Here is a 21034-nt window from a genome sequence, read left to right on the forward strand (position 1 = left end):
GCTGCTCAGATAATTAATACCACAGCCAGAATCCCCAAGCTTTCAACTCCTCCTTCACCAGCAACCCATAACTCAATCTGGAAGGATAATATGTAATGTATGGGATCACCTTCGCCTTCCGCTACATCAAATCACATACTATTCTGATTTAAAACTACAGCGTCGCCTCATAGCTCCTAAGCAATAAATACTGTACACATAAAGTTAAACACCATTAGGATTATCTTCCTTCAAGTCAGGGAATCATGGCAGTACCTCACACCTATAATCAGGAAAATTAGAAGTGTGCATTCAGTCCTCTTTCCAGTGACACCTACATATCATAAAATAACTTTTACAAATGTTTCTGAAATTTAAAACAGAAGGAACCTGTAGTTAATGTACTCATAAGTACCTCACCTGACTTATGAAAATCCAGCTTCGGGAAATAGTTTCATGGTATTCATTGATGAGTGTTTACAGTAAACCCATTAGTTTAATTATGGATAACGTTATTCAATGAAATGAAGAATTGTAACAAGGGTACACTATATTCTCCGTAACTTCCGCCACCTCCAACGGGATCCCACCACTAAGCACATCTTTCCCTCCCCACCTCTCTCTGCATTCCGCAGGGATCGCTCCCTACACAACTCCCTTGTCCATTCGTCTCCCCCATCCCTCCCCACTGATCTCCCTCCTGGCACTTATCTGTGTAAGCGGAACAAGTGCTACACATGCCCTTACACTTCCTCCCTTACCACCATTCAGGGCCCCAAACAGTCCTTCCAGGTGAGGCATCACTTCACCTGTGAGTCGACTGGGGTGATATACTGCGTCCGGTGCTCCCGATGTGGCCTTTTATATATTGGTGAGACCCGACGCAGACTGGGAGACCGCTTTGCTGAACATCTACGCTCTGTCCGCCAGAGAAAGCAGGATCTCCCAGTGGCCACACATTTTAATTCCACATCCCATTCCCATTCTGACATGTCTGTCCACGGCTTCCTCTACTGTGGAGATGAAGCCACACTCAGGTTGGAGGAACAACACCTTATATTCCGTCTGGGTAGCCTCCAACCTGATGGCATGAACATCGACTTCTCTAACTTCCGCTAAGGCCCCACGTCCCCCTCGTACCCCATCTGTTACTCATTTTTATGCACACATTCTTTCTCTCACTCTCCTTTTTCTCCCTCTGTCCCTCTGAATATACCTCTTGCCCATCCTCTGGGTCACCTCCCCCCCCTTGTCTTTCTTCCCGGACCTCCTGTCCCATGATCCTCTCGTATCCCCTTTTGCCTATCACCTGTCCAGCTCTTGGCTCTATCCCTCCCCCTCCTGTCTTCTCCTATCATTTTGGATCTCCCCCTCCCCCTCCAACTTTCAAATCCCTTATTCACTCTTCCTTCAGTTAGTCCTGACGAAGGGTCTCAGCCTGAAACGTCGACTGCGCCTCTTCCTATAGATGCTGCTTGGCCTGCTGCGTTCACCAGCAACTTTGATGTGTGTTGCTTGAATTTCCAGCATCTGCAGATTTCCTGTTGTTTACGCTATATTACATGGGTTATTGTAGAAAACTGATATTTTTTACTTATGGACAGTTCTCAGTAAAAATCCTTGTGTAACTTGGGGACTAACCTATATTTAAGCCGTGCCATTCATCAGCATCTCCACTGCCACATTAATTGGGTGGAGCGTAGTACTGATCAACGACTAACTTCTTCTGGACCAGCCTGAGAAGCTCCGGGTCAGATGGTGCAGAATTCGTCGACAAGGAAGGAGGATCTTTCATTCAGTTAGCATCAATGCAGTGATCACTATGGAAAATGAGTAAATCTGGGACTAGTCCAGGGAAAGAAGCCCAGCTGTCAGGAAAGGAGCATGAGTCAACCCAGATAAGTGTGAAGTGGCTCATTTTGGTAGGTCAAATTTGAAGACAGAATACAGTATTAATGGTAAGACTATTGACATTGTGGAGGATCAGAGAGATCTTGGGGTCCGTGCCCATAGACACTCAACCTGTGTCAGGTTGATAGTATTGTTAAGAAGGCGTATGGTTTGTTGGCACTCATTAACCATGGGACTGAGTTCATACGAGGTAATGCTACAGCTATATAAGACCTTGGTCAGACCCCACTTGGAGTACTGTGTTAAGTTCTGGTCACCTCACTACAGGAAGGATGTGGATACTATAGAGAAAGTGCAGAGGAGATTTACAAGGATGGTGCCTGGATTAGAGAATATGCCTTATGAGAAGAGGTTGAGTGAAATTGGCCTTTTCTCCTTGGAGTGATGGAGGATGAGAGGTGACCTGATAGAGATGTATAAGATGATGAGAGGCATTGATTGTGTGGATAGCCAGAGGCTTTTCCCCAGAAATGTCGAACACAAGGGGGCATAGCTTTAAGGTGCTTGGAAGTAGGTACAGAGGGGATGTCAGGGGTAAGTTTTTCACACGGTGGTGGGTGCGTGGAATGCACTGCCGGTGACGACCATGGAGGCAGATACAATAGGGTCTTTTAAGAGACGTTTAGATAAGTACATGGAACTTAGAAAATGGAGGGCTATGCAGTAGGGTAATTCTAGGCAGTTTCTAGAGTAGGTTACATGGTCGGCACAACATTATGGACCAAAGGGCCTGTAATGTGCTGTAGATTTCTGTGTTCTATGTTCTATGAATCATGGATAAATTCAGGGTTAGAGTCATATATAAGCCAAAATAAGGGTGATTAGAAAGCTGAGAGTGTGCAGGACCATTGGGAGTGGTGATGGTTGGAGCTTGTGGTTCAGTTGATTAAGAATCTTCAGTTCGGATGGTGAGGGTGGATGCAGGATTGGGGTCAGTACACTCATGGATGCTTGGATGTGATAAGCTGATGTTCAAAGGTATGAGTGACTTAAAAACTAAATCCATATGCTTGGTGAAATCCCTTCTGTCGAACTGGAAAGTGGTAACAACATGAAAGTGTGTTCAGGCTTTGAATGCCCAGTGTTCAAGGCAATGTGAGCTAATGACTGCTAACATTCTGAAATATATATTGCATCAGACATTGTTATTATGTCTACATCTAGTAGGAAAAATTAGTAATTTAAACAAATATGATTTGCAGCTGGAAGTGCCTGACCCAATTTTGATTTGGTGCAATTTGTTCCAGAAACCATTATTGCATTTTATTTCAATGATTTTCCTATGTACAGTGCTGGAAAATTTACAAGAGCAAATTTTAAGATGTACATTTTCCCAGTTAACTGCAGGCTAAATAATTTTCTCAACCTTTAGGAAGCTGAGGGAATGCACCACCTTTGTCCCTGACACTTCCAGTATCTGATCTGTGCATCTAAGTCTCAGCATTTTGTTACTTAACACTACCTGTGAATTTGGATACTCTTCCTCCAAACCATCATTCCTTAAGCCGATAACATGCCATTCCCTTGCTTTGTTGCCTCTAAACTACCCCTGAATTCATCCACAAACAAGGGAAAATCTGCAGATGCTGGAAATCCAAAGCAACACACACAAAATGCTGGAGGAACTCAGCAGGCTAGGCAGAAAGTATGGAAAAGAGTGCAGTCAACACTTCGGTCCGAGACCCTTCAGCATGACTAGAATTTATCCTTAACAGTTTTAGTACAAATCTGCAATTTTTTCTTTGCTTGTTACTGTTCACTTTTTCTGGTTGCTCCAATGCCTATCCTGAAGTACATTAGCTACAAATTGGAAGCCACTTCCCATGCCGCTAAGTCAGGAATGCACCGTATCTATGAATGCAAGTCTGTTTCCTTTTTCAAAGTCCCAGGATTTCTGCCAGCTAATTCCTGAGCTGTTTTGTATAATTTTGGCAAAATTATGGAGTATAATGCCAATGACATGTATGCTATGTGTGAAAGGAGTCATTAAGTAGATGCATTGTTATTTGACCATTGCTTAGAGTTACCTAGAACTGAAGTCAACTGAAAAAGCAGATGCTTCTGCTTAAAGCAGTTTCTGAGTGGGTGGAAAGCATAGTGCATGTACATATGAACAGACCACAGATATGGCTGTAAAACTCCGTCCCTCGGCCACTCAATAAACCAGATTGTATCAGCTGCAAATTAATACTCCTGCCAGAAATTTGTTTTACACAGCTGAATGTAATAGCCTGAGGGTTGAAGAATTCAAGAAATTATTTTACAATCTTGCACTTTTAGATCAACAAATTGTATAGCACTTGCATAAATATTCCCTCAATTGATGAAAAGTTTGTCATTAACCTTTGATTTTATTGAAATCTGGATTAAAATAATCTGGTGAATCTATATCATGTGCTTATTTTGCAAACTGCTTTGCAAAATCTTACTAAATATTAATATTAAGTTATAAAGCTTCTAGAAGGCAAGTTTGGTTAATGGAGAGACAATACTGCAGGTGCTGAAATATGGAGCAACACATAAAACACTGGAAGGATTTAGCAGATTGAGCAACATCTGTAGAAGGAAATGGGCAATTGGGTTGAATTGAGACCCTTCTAGATGAAGGATCTTAACCCAAAACATTGTCTGTTCATTTCCCTCCATTGATGCTGTCTGATTCACTGAGTTCCTCCACTGTTTTGTGTTGTCAGTTGGTTAATGTACATTGTACTAGGCACACGAAGCAGAAAGGTAACAGGTTTGAACTCCAGGCGCCTTTTAGATTTCTGCACTGGATGCAATTTCAGTATGAGTAATTTATGTCCAGCCCTTGATAACTTTTTGTAGTCCATTAATGATAGTTGATGTAAACTTTTGGTGGGTCCTTGCTACTTATGAAACATTTTTCAACAAAACATGGAAGGGAAATTAAAGGAAAATCTGATTTTATGTAGTTTCAAAGAACCCTATCCTACAGCTCCAGCATAATGAGAAGTGTCACCAGAAATGTACAAATGTTTTCTTGCTGGTAGGGAATGGGTGATGAGTCCAAGTGAACTTGTTGCACATTTGATCGAAAACCCGAGCACTTTTCTGATAAATTTTTGACCAATCAATAATGTGGTTCTTGCTCCTACAGGAATGGTTAAGGCAGATTGCTTTCCAAAGAAAGTTAAGTACAGTTGCAAAAATAAAAATTTGTGAGCCCTTCGCAATTACCTGTTTTTCTGCATTAATTATTCATAAAATATGGTCTGATCTTCATCTGTCACCATAATACACAAAGCACAATCTGCTTAAGCTAATAACACACAAAACTGTACTTTTCATGTCTTCAATGAACATATTGTTTAATCATTCACAGTCACAGCACCGAATGTTTCCTGTAGCTGCTGATCAGACTAGCACAACGGCGAGGAGGATCATCCTCTATACAGGGCCGGATTAAGCTAGTGCGGGGCCTGTAGCATATGTTATAAAGGGGCCCTAAATTTTAAAAATGCTCATAAGTATTAAAACATAAATTATTTACTTGCATAGTAAAGTAATTCAATTTTTTCATTTGCTATACAGCCAGATAATACGACAACTGTCTGACACTTCAGTAATAGTATTACTTACATCAATTTCAAATGTCAAAAGTAACAGAACTACAATTTAAAAGTTAGATTTTCTAGATTTAGCATGAGTAAATTTGTTGATGATACTGGAAATGTCTATTTCATGCAGAAGTTCATGTTCAATGCTTATTAGAGTGAGATTGTTCAATCTGTTTTGACCCATGGTGCTCCTTAGTTCATTTTAATCCTTTTCAGTTTTGAAAATGAGCGTTCTCCACTGCAGTTGGTAACCATGAATGACAAATAGATGCGCAAAGCATTTTCTACATTTGGAAAACATGACTCCAAAGAATTGTCAGTTATCAAACAGTACAACTGTAACTCTACAAGGTCTTGTTTGGTGCCAATATGAGAAGCAAGATCAGTTTTCAACAGTTCAGTAAGCTGCAGAAATTCTTCATTAAGACTTTGTTCCAGATCTTCCAGATATGATTTAATAAGATTTGATGACCTCTTTACAATCTCTTCAGTTGTAAACGACTGTAACTGATGAAGGAATCCAAAAACACCATTCACCTTTAGATAAACTTTCTGCCTTTTTGACAGGGCAGAAAGTAAGCTGTCTATAATGGCAAGAAATGTTCAGCTTTTAAACTTCTGAGAAGGCATTTGAGATTCAACAAGTGGATCAAGAGTGCTGGAACCACTGAAATCATCATATGCGTAATTTTGTTTGTGTTTTCTTCGAGTCTGCTGTTGATAATCTTCACACTTAATCAGATCCTTGGCTTTTTGCTCAGTATCTGAAAAAGTAGACTACATAGCTTGAATATATCCATGCAAGGACTCATAGAGTGCACAAGCTGTGTTCAAGTTTTGGCCAGAAGATTGCAAAGAAGAACTGGTTATTTGAAAACGCTGTAATACTTGATCCCACAATATGACCATTATTCCTATTTCCAGCTTCATGGTTGAAAGTAGTCCATGAGCCTGTTGTTGACACTCTGCTTTCTGATCATTGTTATTTGAAATGTCATCCAAGACTTGCTTTATTGCAGAAAAGCTGTGTAGAAGTGCTTTTGTTGCATCTGCACAAGCTGACCAACTGGTATCTGACATTCTTTTCACAATGGACAAATGAGCACCACCATCAGATAATGCAGCAGAAAGGAGATCCCACTGATAAGTAGAAGCAGAAAAAAAAATGTGTACAGGCTTTCTACAAATTGTCAAGAAGCATTAATTTTCTTTCGACATTCAGCAGCACATTTCAGCTAAGTAACTGTATCAACAAAGACTAGTGAACAATAACAGATTTATGTGACTGTTGTGGCTATGAGTGCGTGTGGATCACATGCACTCAACAACCAACTAGGAATAGTGTTCTGAATATTATCTGTTTAGTTGCTTATTGAAACTCATTTCAATTGGGAAATGCAGGTTGAAGCTTACAGTCTAATCCGATCTTGTATGTTTCTGAGCTGGTTCGAACTACCCAAAATCAGGGGAAAAAAATGAGGAATCATGAACTGGGTCACATAAAGCTGTTGAGTCGCACATCACTTGTCGCAGGCTCACCGCAGTGGCGGACCCTCCAGCGGCGTAACAGTGCACACTGCAGCGGGTGTAACGAGAGCGTCTTGGACCTCCAGGTGGTCCACAGCCGAGGTGATTGATAAGTTCATGGCCTAAGGTAGAAGGAGATGAGTTTTACAGCTCTCATTACATGGACGTGCGGTTCAACTCTTTGAGTGAAAATGCAGAAAGTTTGAAGTTAATAACTCATCTCCTACCTTAGGCCATGAACTTTTCAATCACCCCTGCTATGGACCACTTCTGGAGGTCCAAGACACCGACTTCTACAAAGAAGGGATCCATATGCTCCAGGACCACGGGACTAAGTGTGTAAATGTAGGAAAAATAAATGTGCTTAGGTTTTCTAAAATTGACTCATTCTACCTTAGGCCACGAACTTATCAATCACCCCTTCAAGCTTTTCAGGTAACAGTCTGCTACCCTGACACTTTCCTGTAAAATATTTTGATACAATTTTGAATTCATTGTTTCCTCAATGATTGCAAGCTTTCTCGGCCCTGAGCAGCGAAGTGCCACCATGCTTCAAAGTTGGGAGAGGTTTTGGTGTTGGTGTTTTTCCTCAAAACATACCAGTATGTATTTCAGCCAAAAGTTCAACTTTCGTCTCATCTGTCCACAGAACATTGTTCCAGAAGTGTTGTGGAACATCCAGGTGGTCATTTGCAAAATTGAGAAGTGCAGCAATGTTTTTTTTCAAGGGCAGTGGTTTCCTCCATTGTTGTGTTTTTCTGATAGTGGACACATGAACAGAGACTTTAGCAAGTTTTACAGATTTCTGCAGGTCTTTTTTTGTTTCCTTTGGGTTCTTTTTCACCTCCTTCAACATTGCATGTTATGCTCTTGGTGTGATCGTTGCAGGACGCCCACTCCTAGGGTGAGTAGCAGCAGTACTGAATTTCTTCCATTTGTAGATAATTTCTCTTACTTTGGACTGATGAACACTCAAGTCTTTAGAAATGCTTTTGTGGCCCTTTCCATCTGCATGCTTCTCTACAATTCTTCTTCTGATGTCCTCTGAAAGTTGTTTTGGTCGAGGCATGGTGCACATAAACAGATCTTTCTTGAGAAGAGCAGGCTCTATCAGTAACCTGACTTTTTGTGTCTTTTTTATAGGGCAGGGCACCTCTACAACCCACACACCTCCAATCTCATCTCATTGATTGGAACATCTGACTCCATATAGTTTTTATAGAAGGCATTACTCCAGAGGTTCCCATACTTTCTTAAACCTAGACTGTGATTGTTTAAATGGTGTACTCAGTATTGATGAGAAGAAGTAGAATTGTTTGTGTGTTATTAGTTTAGGCAGATTGTGTTTGTCTATTATTGTGACTTAGATGAAGATCAGACTATATTTTATGAGTAATCAATGCAGAAAACCAGGTGATTGCAAAGGGTTCACAAGCTTTTTCTTGCAACTGTAGGACTGGAAGGAAGCTTGTATCAAATAAATCCAACAATACCAATTGGGCATAAACAACAGTAAATACAAGTTTATACAAGTAGTCTCTTCTTCTGTAAATACAATTTAATTCTATGTAATTACAGGTAAATATAACCCCTTAGAGAGTCATGCATTTTTTCTGAGTGTGGGAAGCCTGATGCTGATTATCTCACTAGGATATGCATAAAATTTAACTCAATGCATGGAAAAAATATATTCAAATGCAAAAACAAACTGTTGTCTTGAAAATTGGCATATTATTTATGTTCCTGATTATAACAATGTCAATTGCAACTGCTGGGAAATACATTCTACCCTCAAGCTAGATTTTCTGAATCATAATCACATGTGCTAACAAACTTTATACAAGTTGAACTACAGCTGTGCATTCACCTGGAGCCACTTAAGACAATTTTGGCAATTTTGAAAATAAATCAGTGAACTGAGATATTTAAAATAATATTATACTGTGACTTATTTAAAAGGTTGGCCCTTTTTATCCATAACTATTTTAGCTTATTGTGTGTATTCAAAAGACAAACTGTTGCAATTTTGCTGTCAGTCATACTTTTTGGCACATGGAAACTCTTCTTTATCATAAGGCTGGGACCCTACATAAGTTGAAACATTTCCTCACTGCCCAGAAAAATAAAAGGCAGGCTATTCAGCCAATTAGTGGAATCTTTATTGACTTGTCATTGATTCACACTCCATACTCAGTTCTCATGGGGTTTAACTTGTAGTTTTGCGCAGGGCACAAGTGCCCATTTCACCCATGAGCAAACCTGTGACCAATGGTGTTAGAGCAATGGGAGGCACTCAGAAAAAAATTCCAGGAGTTGAGAGTGAAGATGTTCTACAAATACTCTTGGATAATAAGGAGAGTATGATCAGGCAAAAGGACTTCATTGTTGGGATACACGATAAGGAGGTTTTCATATTGCATTAAAATTGGTTGACAATGAGAAAGTTTGAGGGAATACAAATTTTGGATTTTCTTGTCATTTGAAGAGAGCGGTAGCAAACAAAATCATTCCAAGGAATTGTCAGATAATGCATTTGTGAAAAAGTACTGAAACAGGGAATGTATAATAAATAGAATACTGAGAGTCCTTGGGAAACCTCGGAATGTTAATCCATTGGTCCTTGATAATATGAAGATAGATTGAAAAGCTGATTTAAAAAGACACACAAAAGGTTTTCTTTATTAGTTGACATTGAAGAACTAAATAAGTACGATTTGTGGCACAGTTTAAATACTACATATTGTACTGGTCATCATGTTACAGGGAAGTTGTGCACTGGGGAGGCTCTAAAGTATATTTACAAGGATGTTGCTGAAACTGAACATATTTTGCTGCAAGGAGCAATTAAGATAGCTGAGGTTATTTTCTTTGAAATAAGGGAGGCTAGTGAGGACAATTGAGTCATGGGACCCAGATTAAAATGGAAAGGACCTTGTTTTCTATGTGAAGGGGTCAAACATCAAAGGGGAGATTTTTTTTCTCTTCCAAAATGTGGTGGAGTTTTGGAATTCACTTGAAATGAAAAGGTGGTAGTAGCAAAAGCATATTACATTTTAAAGGTATATAGATATGTTCTTGAGGCAAAGCCTACGGTGTTATGATCTAGTTCTGGATTGCCCTCTTTTGACTGGTATAGATAAGATCGGGCAAATGGCCTCAGTGGTAATTTTTTTTTCTCTTTACCACATAAACATTTTTCTGGCCAATCAGCATCTTAAATAGGCAAGACATACCTCCATTAGTTTTTTTTATTTTAGTAAGATTTTTAACAAATGGTTCAGGAAGGAATAGAAAAGCAGCATAGAGGAGATATGCCTTAGAAAATATGATCCACTATCTTTCATGTATGGGACATGTTATGAAATTGAAAGTGAAGAGCGTTTGTGGGAAGTACGTTTTTTTTTCGGTCCCTCAGACAGTTTCTGCAAGCAGAGCTATAGCTATAAGCATATCATTGGTTCACCAAAATGAATAGAGTGTCTAGGACCATGGTCTCAGCAGGCAAGGACATTTCTTTAGAACAGAGATAATGAGGCGTTGCTTTAGCCAGAGGATGGTGAATCTCTGGAATTCATTGCCACAGATGGCTATGGAGGACAAGTAATTGGTTATATTTAAAGCAGAGATTCTTGATTAGTAAGGGCAGCAAAGGTTCCAAGGCTACATTCACAAAGTGCTGCATGAACTCAGCAAGTCAGGCAGCATCAATGGAAGTTTATAAACAGTCACCGTTTGGGTGAAGACAACAGAATAAAAAGGTGGGGGGGGAGAAGGAGGATAGCTAGAAGGTGATAGGTAAAGCCAGATGGGTAGGAAAAGAAAAAGGCTGGAGAGGAAAGAATCTAATAGGAGAGGAGAGTCAACCATAGAAAAAAGGGAGGTGGAGGAGATCCAGAGGAAGGTGATAGGCAGGTGAGAAAAGGCCAGGGGCCAGAGTGGGGAATAGAAAAAGAGGAGAGGGAGAGGGTTTTTTTTCCGGACGTGGAAATCGGTATTCATGCCATCAGGTTGGAGGAGAAGGCAAGATGGGCATTGTGAAGGAAAATAAATCAACCATGATCAAAAAGGCAGAGCAGACTTGATGGGCTGAATAGCCTAATTCTTCTCCTGTGTCTTATGGTTTAATAAATTCACTTCAATAATTCATTGTATATTTCTGCTATTGAAACCCCTTTCTACTGGGTGTCTCTGGAAGTGCAGCTTATTAGCCCCTTGCTAACAGCCACTGGATTCTGTGGCGAGGAAGCTACCTTTCTCAGGTTCCGTATGTCTAGCATGTGTATGACTGTGGTTCTGTCAAACCCATGAGGTTGGAACGTCTTGCCCACCCAAATTCTGGTTCATATGAATGCTGTGAGATGTACTGCCTACCCCTCCAACCCCCGCAATCGCCTGTCAGCAAGAAATAACAGATCATACACTCCATACAGTTATAAAGAAAGTATATTTATGAACACTAATTTAACCAAAGAGATATTGAAGAAGAAAAAAACAAGAAGGACCCTTTATAATTAAACAAATGTGCACAAAAGTTGGAGCTCATCTTAAAGTTGTCTGTAACTCGTGCTGGGCTCTCTGTCTGCATGAAAGCATGCACCACCTTCCAAATGTCACTCGAAATCCATCTCGAACACACGGGCTCTCCCATGGGAGTATTGTTCCTTCCTCCTTGAAGCCATTCATCTGCACAAAGCACCTTGTGCATCTTCCCTCCTGTCTTCTCTCAGCTCCCGCCAAAAAGACCTCAATCCACACCAGTTCCCTCACAAAATAATCCTTTCCGCCCAGCGTTCTCCAGAACCTTCTCCCATTTCCACCATCCTGATTAGTTGACACCACAGGCCTAAATTGAATAACAAAGGCCCGTATCTCAGTCAATCCCAAGCAACCTGAAAACAGAACAGACTGCTCTTACAGAACTGCTAAAATGAAATACCTACAGCATAACAGTGAAAATCTTAACCAGGGAATTACACTGTTTTTATGGGGTATTTCCAGCAGATGTAATAAGATGCTGTATAAAAAAAGATATCCTTAAAATAAGAAGTAAACCAGTCTATTGTCTTTTAAATCTTTTCTTCCAAATTATTGAAAATGTCATGCATTACTTTGATTTGAATAGATTCACAAAATTTAGTTTAACAGCCTCACATCGAGGTATTTTAGAGAATGTGATTATGCTGTTGTGATTATGCAGTTTGGGGTCTGTGTATGGTTTTAAACTTGTATCATTGATCTGCTGGTTTAAGTTAAGAATATAAATGATATGGAATATTTTTTGTTTCACAATATTGTTTTGATTGAACATCGTACAATTACTAGAGTGGGGGAGAAACTATAGCTTTGCATTTTAACCACAGAAATAGAGCAGATAAATCTGTTTAAAAAATGAAAATATATCGGACTTCATTTCATCATGTAGAGATGTATTGTAATCATTCCATTGATGTTGATTGTTATATATGAGCATTCCTTGAGAAGCAATGCACAATTAAATTCTGCATTCCTCTTGTTTGAAAGAAGAATTCTGAAGTATCAGCAGACCAAATAAGTATTTTCAACCGTGCTGTAGGAAGAGGAATTAAAACTGATTTATGAAAATTTGTGATTAGATCTGCTGCATGACAGTAGTTACAAAACAGTAAATTGACATTTTAATCTTTTATTGAGGTACAAATCATTTTGCATTCCTACTTGAATGTTGTCATCTGGGAATTACATTTTTTTTTAAATCTCCCCTTGTTTAACCCAAAAGTTCTTGGTGTTATACATTGCTTTTGATGACTTCAGCTATAAAGAATAATGTGCCATGAATATGGGATAGACATATAAAAGATTTTATTTAACTATAATTATCAATTTTATTTGTTTCAAAAATTGGAATCATATGCTATACATCAAATTAAAGTACTAAATTTATGCAACTATGAAGTTCTAAATACAGCACAGAAACAGCCCCTTCAGCTCATCCCTTGAAATGATCATTCTCATTGGCAAAATTTGTGTTGACTGGTAATTACTGGAGCTTTGAATTTATTGCACAAAAATCAGAAATAATCAAACTAAAAAGATATTATCAGAGGATGCCAAGAATTTAAAGTTTGTTGAAATCTTGAGGGAAGGATGGTTATTTTTAACTTGGATGGAGTAAAAAAGAACTGTTTGTTTCTCAAGGAAATAGAATGATATTCACACAAACTGCTAATTTGAGGGTGCTGGTTTAGACAAACAAATTTGTTTTTAACTTTAGCTTTAGTTTTCATGTTTGTGATATCTTTGCCTAAAAGTGGCGTCATGGTAATGCAGCAGTTAGCGTATTTCTGTTGAAGGACCAGTGACCTGGGTTCAAATCCACTACTGTCTATAAGGAGTTTGTATGTTCTCCCTGTGACTGCATGGGTTTCCTTTGGGTACTCCAGTTTCCTTGCACATTCTGAAAAGACTTGTGGATTAGTAAGTTAATTGATCACATGGGTGTAATTGCACGGCGTGGGCTCATAGGGCCGGAAGGGACTGTTTCTGTACTGCAACTCTAACTCTAATTCTGAAACTCTTTTAAAACACGTTAATGGATTTCTGGACTTTGAATTCAGGTGATGGATCATTATTTAAAACACAAATATTGCAGATCAAATAATAACCCACCTAATATGAAGGATTGTCATGACCTGATGGTGTGATATTTTTCGAATTTTCACTGTTGATTTCTTCGGTTTAAAAAAAAAACTTTTCATACATTGAAATTTAAGAGGAGCTAAACTTTTGTTACTGTTTTGCAATAAAGGAAAGAAGTTCAAAATGCATGTGGATAGCGCACTTTTAAACCAACCACCTTGACTCTTTATTTCCAGGGCCTGTTCATAGTGTATGCTGGGTGCTGTACAAATATAGCCTATTTGCAATCTTCCTATGTTTCCATGAGCATGCTTTCTTCTGGAGTCCTTTTTCATGTTGCTTATGTTTCAAATTAGCAGTCCAATAAAACTTCATGCTTCTGCATATGAAATGAAAATTAGTGGGAAACTGCATGTGAAAAGACATTGACAAAAGCCAGTTAATTGCAGATTCTTATTGAACGGCAGTTGACTTGGTAATTATGATCCGGTCTGTCATGGTATAGCCTATGTTTATAATCATAAACTGATCCTTTAATCTGCACAGTAGTCTTTGAAGTAATTAAGAGTCCATTAAGCAGTCCTTTCGTTTCATTCTTATACTTGATTTTCTTTTTTTTAATAAAGCATGTTAATGATAATGCTAAACAAATGCTGTAATCTTTGCTCAGACTTCACATCACTTAGCATTTTGCAAATAGTGTTTCTATACAAGTCTAATTGCATGCAGCTGTGTATGATATATGTATCCGGCTTTGATATTCAACCTTTATGCAAACTAATAACTTAAAATTTGGACTTGCTATGCTTTAGACCTCAACCTACAGCTTTGCTCTCTGGACTTTACCGACAATTGGGCATCAACCCCAGGACTCACTGATTATGGGATGGGATCATGCATAAACTACCACAAATTATCAATATGATTGTAAGCAGATAGAGATTTGAGTATTGAATCTGGGCTTAGGTCTCATTCCTGAGACCTGAATACAACATAATTGGGCTGAGTTTCAGTACTTGGGGAGAGCAACGTTATTGGGAGTTCCATTCATTTCAGTGCACTGTCAAATCAATGCTAAGATGTCTGGCATTAAAAGCTGGAGATGCCCAGCAGGTCAGGCGGCACCTGTGGAGAGAAAAACAGTGATTTTTTTTTTCAGAACTAGTAAAGTAGAAAAACTAGCATATTTTTAATTGCAGAGTAGAGGGAGAGTTGGAAATCTAAATAACAAAAAATGTTATTGGTGATATCTTAGAATGGGCAGTGAATTTTGATAACCCTTCGTGATATGTATGTTTGCAGTAGGTGCAAGTGGAAGAAGATAATTGACAGACTGTTTCAAAATTTATCCTTGATATTTAAAAACATGTTTTTTTTAATTTTATATTCACAGTCTGCTCATTACTACAGCACAATAGTTTCTAGTGTTCGCTGTACTGAAGCTGTATTGTGGAACCAATACTGTATTGTCAACACAGGCTCTACCATTGAATTCCCTTTTTTGATTGATTGCCGCTTCTAAGCAACCTGAACTTTAATTAATATTATGCTGCTTTTCTTTGCCAGAGTTTACAAATTTTGAAAAAAAAAGGAAAATTGATGTCTGCCTGCTGTAGTTTCGAAAAGCGTTCTAAGGCCAGAAGGAGCCCAAGTTTGCTTCTGGTTAGGGTCAAGTTGGCCTGATCAGGTCTAATGCAACCCTTCCCCAGCTTGTGACAATATTTTAATATAGAAAAGAAACTGGTCACAGAATTATAACTACTTATTAGAAAATGTAGGTATCATTCCTCAATAAAGATGTAGTTTGCTCGATGCTGACCTCTGACCTGAAGGGTTAGGTAGCAAATATTGATTGTCAGTGAATGAAAATTAAAATTACGCCTTAATGACACGGGAGAAACATCACCAGTGATCTTATGGGATACATTGAAAGCTGTACTGAGAGGGAAAATTATTTCCATTACCACTCACATGAAAAAAATCAATGCACAAAAATTAGCAGACCTTCAAGGAAAATTAAAACAACTTCAAGTTGTAGATAGCAACAAAAGTAATTCAAATCGAAAACAGGAAATTAGGAAATTGCAAAGTGAAATTGATGATATTTATACGTTGGAAACTCAAAGAAAGTTTCTTTACCTGAGACAAAAGAATTATGAAGTAGGAGGTAAATCAGCTAGATTATTAGCATATAAATTACGAAAACAACAAGCAGACAATACAATTCATAAAATAAAGAATCCAAAGACAAAGCTTGTGGAGAGTACAATAGGGAAAATTCAAGAGAGTTTTGAAACATATTATCGAGAGCTGTACTCCCAACCCTGGGCCCCCAATGAGCCCTATATAGACAGTGTATTGAATTTTTTAGGTCTACCTAAACTTACAGATTTACAAAATGAAAGTTTATTAGAACCAGTAACTGTCAAAGAACTGAACATGGCCATCTCTAGGTTAAAGGCTGGAAAGTCCCCGGGTTCTGATGGTTTTACCTCAGAGTGGTACAAGTCCCTGTAGACACAGTTAGCCCCATTACTACTTAACACCTTTAATTGGATCTTGCAGAGAGGAGAAACTCCACCTTCCTGGAGAGTAGTGATTATTTCAGTTATTCCTAAAGAGGGTAAAGATAAACTAGAATGTGGCAATTATCAGCCAATTACTGTTCTTAATTTAGATTACAAACTATTTACATCTATATTAGCGCGCAGATTGGAAAAGCTTTTACCTGGCCTAATCCATTTAGACCAGACTGGATTTATTCAACAAAGACAAACACAGGACAACATAAGGAGAACTCTGCACATATTAGAACAGGTTAATAAGAACGAGACAGAGACAATGGTAGTAGGATTGGACGCTGAGAAAGCTTTTGATTCGGTTAGTTGGGCATTCCTATACAGAGTGTTAGGAAGATTCGGCTTTCAAGAAAAGTTTATTAAAGTAATTCAGACTCTATATGACAGCCCTACAGCCCGAATTAAGATAAATGGGGACCTCTCTGACTCCTTCATCTTAGAGAGAGGCACTAGACAGGGATGCCCAATTTCTCCTCTCCTTTTTGCGCTATATATTGAACCGCTTGCCCAACTAATAATACAGAGCGAAATTGTAAAAGGTATCAAGGTGGCAGGGATTGAACAGAAAGTGGCGTTATTCGCAGATGATGTTTTGGTTTATCCGAGTGAACCAGAAAAATCATTTATAGGATTGTTTACACTGTAGGATGACTTTGGGAAAATATCAGGTTATAAAATAAATGTAAAGAAAACGCAGGTTATGTCCCTAAATTATACACCATCCAAAAAATTGCAGGATACATACGATCTTAAGTGGGAAGCTAAATCATTAAAATATTTAGGAATAACCCTGCCGAAGGATCTTTCAACACTGTCACAGGTAAATTATGGGCCATTAATCTCAGAGATAAAAGCAGATATGCGTAGATGGAATCTTATCCCCTTTTTAAGTTTAAATTCAAGGATAAATACTATAAAAATGAATATTCTTCCTCGGTTATTGTATCTTTTCCGTACTTTACTGGTGGAGGTGGATGATAATCAATTCAGGGAATGGGACAAATGGATTTCCCGCTTCATTTGGCAAGGAAAGAAACCTAGAATTCGATATAACACCTTACAGTTAGGGAAGGAAGGAGGAGGTATGGTTCTTCCTTGCCTGAGAAATTGTTTTTATGCCTCACAGATAACCTCTCGTTATATTGGTGTAATAGGGAATATAAGGCTAGATGGAAGGAAATAGAATTTGGATTAGTTGACAGTTTTCCTCTACAGGCCTAAATAGCTGACAAAGGATTGATGGCCCAGTTGGAAAAATTTAAAAACAGTTGGATAAATCTTACATTAAAAGTATGGCAGAAGGTGGTTAATTCATGTGGAATTAATAACATGTTAAAACTCTTTAGATGGTGTGCATATGATACCGAATTCCTTCCCAACAGAGGAGATAAAAGATTTGAGCTATGGATAAAGAAAGGTCTTACAACCTACCTCTCATTTATAGATGAAAGAGTATTACAAAGTTTCCAAATCCTACAGGACAAACATGGCCTAGAACACAATGACTTTTTTAGGTACCTTCAAGTACGAAACTATGTTAACCAGAGTTGTCGATATATAGACCTATCAACAGTAGAATTAGAATTTTTCAAGATTCTGAATTCGACTTGCAGTTCAATACCTAGTAAATCAGTTTCTCGATTATATAATGCACTCTCCCATGCTAAAAATGTAAATACACTGTATATTAAAGAGAAGTGGGAGAAAGAAGCAGGGTTGGTACTTTCAGAGGAGGCTTGGGGGAAAATCTGCAGCTTTCAATGGTCCTCGACTAATTCTTTGACTTGGAGAGAACATTGTTGGAAAAACATTATAAGATACTTCAAGGAAAAATATAAAGATACAAACGTGACGTGTTGGAGAAGGTGCGGCTCCAAGGAGGCAAATCATTTTCATATTTTCTGGGATTGCCCTAAATTAAGTCTATATTGGGAAGGTATTCGTAGAACATTAGTTAAGGTACTTAGGTCCCAGATACCTCTGAACTTTGAGACGCTCTATTTGGGGCATGTATTGTTTCTTGAACAGAAGGAAGATATAAAGTTGCTGCAGGCCCTCTTAGCGGCAAGTAAGAAATCAATCACTAGAAAGTGGCTAAATCCAATACCACCTACATTAGAAGATTGGCACGAAATTATCTTGGAAATATTTAAAATGGAAAAGTTGACTTACTCCCTGAGAATTCAAAAAGAAAAATTTTATCAAATCTGGAATAAATGGATTGAATATATAACCCCAATGCGAGCAGACTTTAGATGACTCTCCTAATGATTTATACTGCTCTTCTCATCAATACAGTAATATTGCTAACGTAAACACCCCTAGTCTAAATGTCTTTTTTTTATTTTCTTTTGGAAAATAGAGAATTAACACAAGTAAAGGGGAAGATTTGGGAAAGGGATAAAAAATGAAAAATTAAGTAAATAAGTACATAGGGATTGGATAATTATGTCTGCGGGCAGGAGCAAGCATGAACAAATTAGGATATAAACACCTACAATGGTTGTTACATAGGCTTACATACAACATTTTGGACCAGTGGAAATGGTCCAGAGGAGTTATATGGAAACTATTATTACTATTTTTCTTAACAACTAATACCATTACTTAGCCTAATAGATTAGAATTACCACAGTACATAATTATCTATTTAAGTGTCTAATTTCCTTTTATATCATCTCAATGTGTACTTAAGAATGTATAAATAATTATAGTTTTATATATATAAAAAAATGGAAAAGGTTATATGTGTGAAAAAAGTACATGATATTTGTGAATTCCTTATCCAAATAAAAATAAAATTAAAAAAAAAAGAAAATTAAAATTACAGTTGCAGAAAATTTGAAATAGAAACAAAATACTAGAAAAACAGTATACAAAGGAGATTGTCAGTGTAATGGCTATGTCATCTCAACCTGTTACAGATATTCCCTTTATTCCACGTATTGCCATCTCCCGCCTTCTCTGGCATTTAGACAAATTTTCTTTTTCTGTTCCGATGAAAAGTTTCAACCTGAAACATCACCTCTATTTTCTTTCCACATTTGCTTCCTGACTTGCTGTGCATTTCCAGCTAATGTTGATTTGTATTAATTTTAATGACAAAATGTAATATTGACACAAGTCGTATCTAATTAGTGTGCATAATGGTAATTTCAGAGGAGTTAAAGAAAATTCACAATAGATAACTGAGATTAATAACAGAATCAATAGATTTTGTTATCCTGGCTCAAGCCAGTAACAATGTTTGGAATTTTCAACTACTGTAGGTATGGCGCGAGTTCCCTGACAGGCTGGTGGGGTACCCTGGTCGACTTCATTTGTGGGACCAAGAGACAAGCAAATGGAAATATGAATCAGAATGGACAAATGAGGTCTCAATGGTATTAACAGGAGCTGCTTTCTACCACAAGGTATAATGTATTTCAAAACCATGCTAACATGAGATTGAATATAGTTGTGAACATTATTTGTCATCAGGAAGGTTCAAATACATTATGTAGTACAATGAAAATACAAAAATTCACTGATTGGAATAATAATGAGTTGTAGTTTGTCAATATACTGTATGAATTAATTCTTATTCAGTTTATGGGGAAAGTTCTGACATTAAATAAAACAACTGAATTAATTTTAAAGGAATGTATGAGCCAGCTTGTTGGAAACATGTGATGCCATTAAAAGTGCCAATTGAAAATGATTGAAAGGACAACACAGTAACTGAGGACAACTGTTCAGGGAGAATTCTTGTTACAATGTACAATGAGATGGGTATTGAAATTTTCGAAGTGAGAGGTTCATGCACATATTTGAGATTTATTTATAATTAGGTATAATTTGGTGAAATTATGTCTTAATGCTTAATGGTGAGATTGGGATTACAAGAAATATTATTGCCATTTGACCATTACCATCATCAAAATATCAAATTGGATATTAAAGCGTCAGTATTAAGACAGGTGTTAATATGTATGATTTCAGGCAGGCTGAAAACAGGGAGGATCTAAATAAGGGGTCATCAAATTGTGGAAATGTATGAAACATAAAAAACTCGTGATTAGAAAACAGATTCTAAAACAAAAGGACATTTTAGCAGAGAGTATGTTGTATTAAACTGGTTATGACAAGTGGGTTCTGTGGATAAATTCTGAGTGAATTTCAAAAAGTAATATCCTGTTCAAGCTAGTAGGACAAAAAAAAACAATTAACTTACGCATATGGCTTCTGCTAAACACTTTCATTAAAGAGATATCCTTATGCAGCAAGAAAGGTGGATTTATTGTGGAGTTAATAACATAAAAACTGTGAGGTGATACACTTTGAGAGCTGAGGGGTAACCTTATAGAGTTTTTTTTTAAATTACATGAGGCATAGATGGGACAGAGATTGGCTTTTTTGCAGGGAAGGACTGCTGAAGTTATAAGGCAGAACTGCTGGAGCCATAGAGCACACGTGAGAGAGTAAAAATTTAAGGTGTGTTTTTTTTCATGCAGAGGATGGTAAATATCTAAAACAAGATGCCAGAGTAGGTAGTAGAGGCGGATACTGTACAATTCCAGTGTGTCAAAGGCATTTAGACAGATTCTTGAAAAAAAAGGGGTTAGAGGAAAAGGAGACAATGCAGTTAAATGGGATTGGTGAAGATATGTGTCATCGTCACATGGACAAACGTTCCCAAGAAAGCCCGTTTCTAAGCTGTCCAAGAATCCCTGTTTCCAATAATAGTTGAGTGAATTGCATTCAAGGATAATTGTATTTAGTTTTGTTTCATGACAAATTATTAAAATGTGTATAAATTGAAAATCAATTTAAGTAAATGACATGAAAAAGAATGGTGAATTG

At 37.7% G+C, this 21034-nt stretch overlaps 1 protein-coding gene across 2 annotated transcripts in view; it reads left to right on the top strand.

Annotated features, from left to right (window-relative positions):
- ext2 (exostosin glycosyltransferase 2) overlaps positions 1 to 21034 on the top strand; it is a 165667-nt gene that overhangs the window by 135750 nt on the left and 8883 nt on the right. For both annotated transcript variants that reach the window (XM_063061769.1, XM_063061770.1), the window contains one exon: positions 19462 to 19605. In XM_063061769.1, coding sequence (XP_062917839.1) covers positions 19462 to 19605 — 144 coding nt within the window. The remainder of the gene's footprint in view (positions 1 to 19461; positions 19606 to 21034) is intronic.

Source organism: Mobula hypostoma, chromosome 11 (genome assembly GCF_963921235.1).
Source record: "Mobula hypostoma chromosome 11, sMobHyp1.1, whole genome shotgun sequence".
In the NCBI taxonomy this organism is placed as follows: Eukaryota; Metazoa; Chordata; class Chondrichthyes; order Myliobatiformes; family Myliobatidae; genus Mobula; species Mobula hypostoma.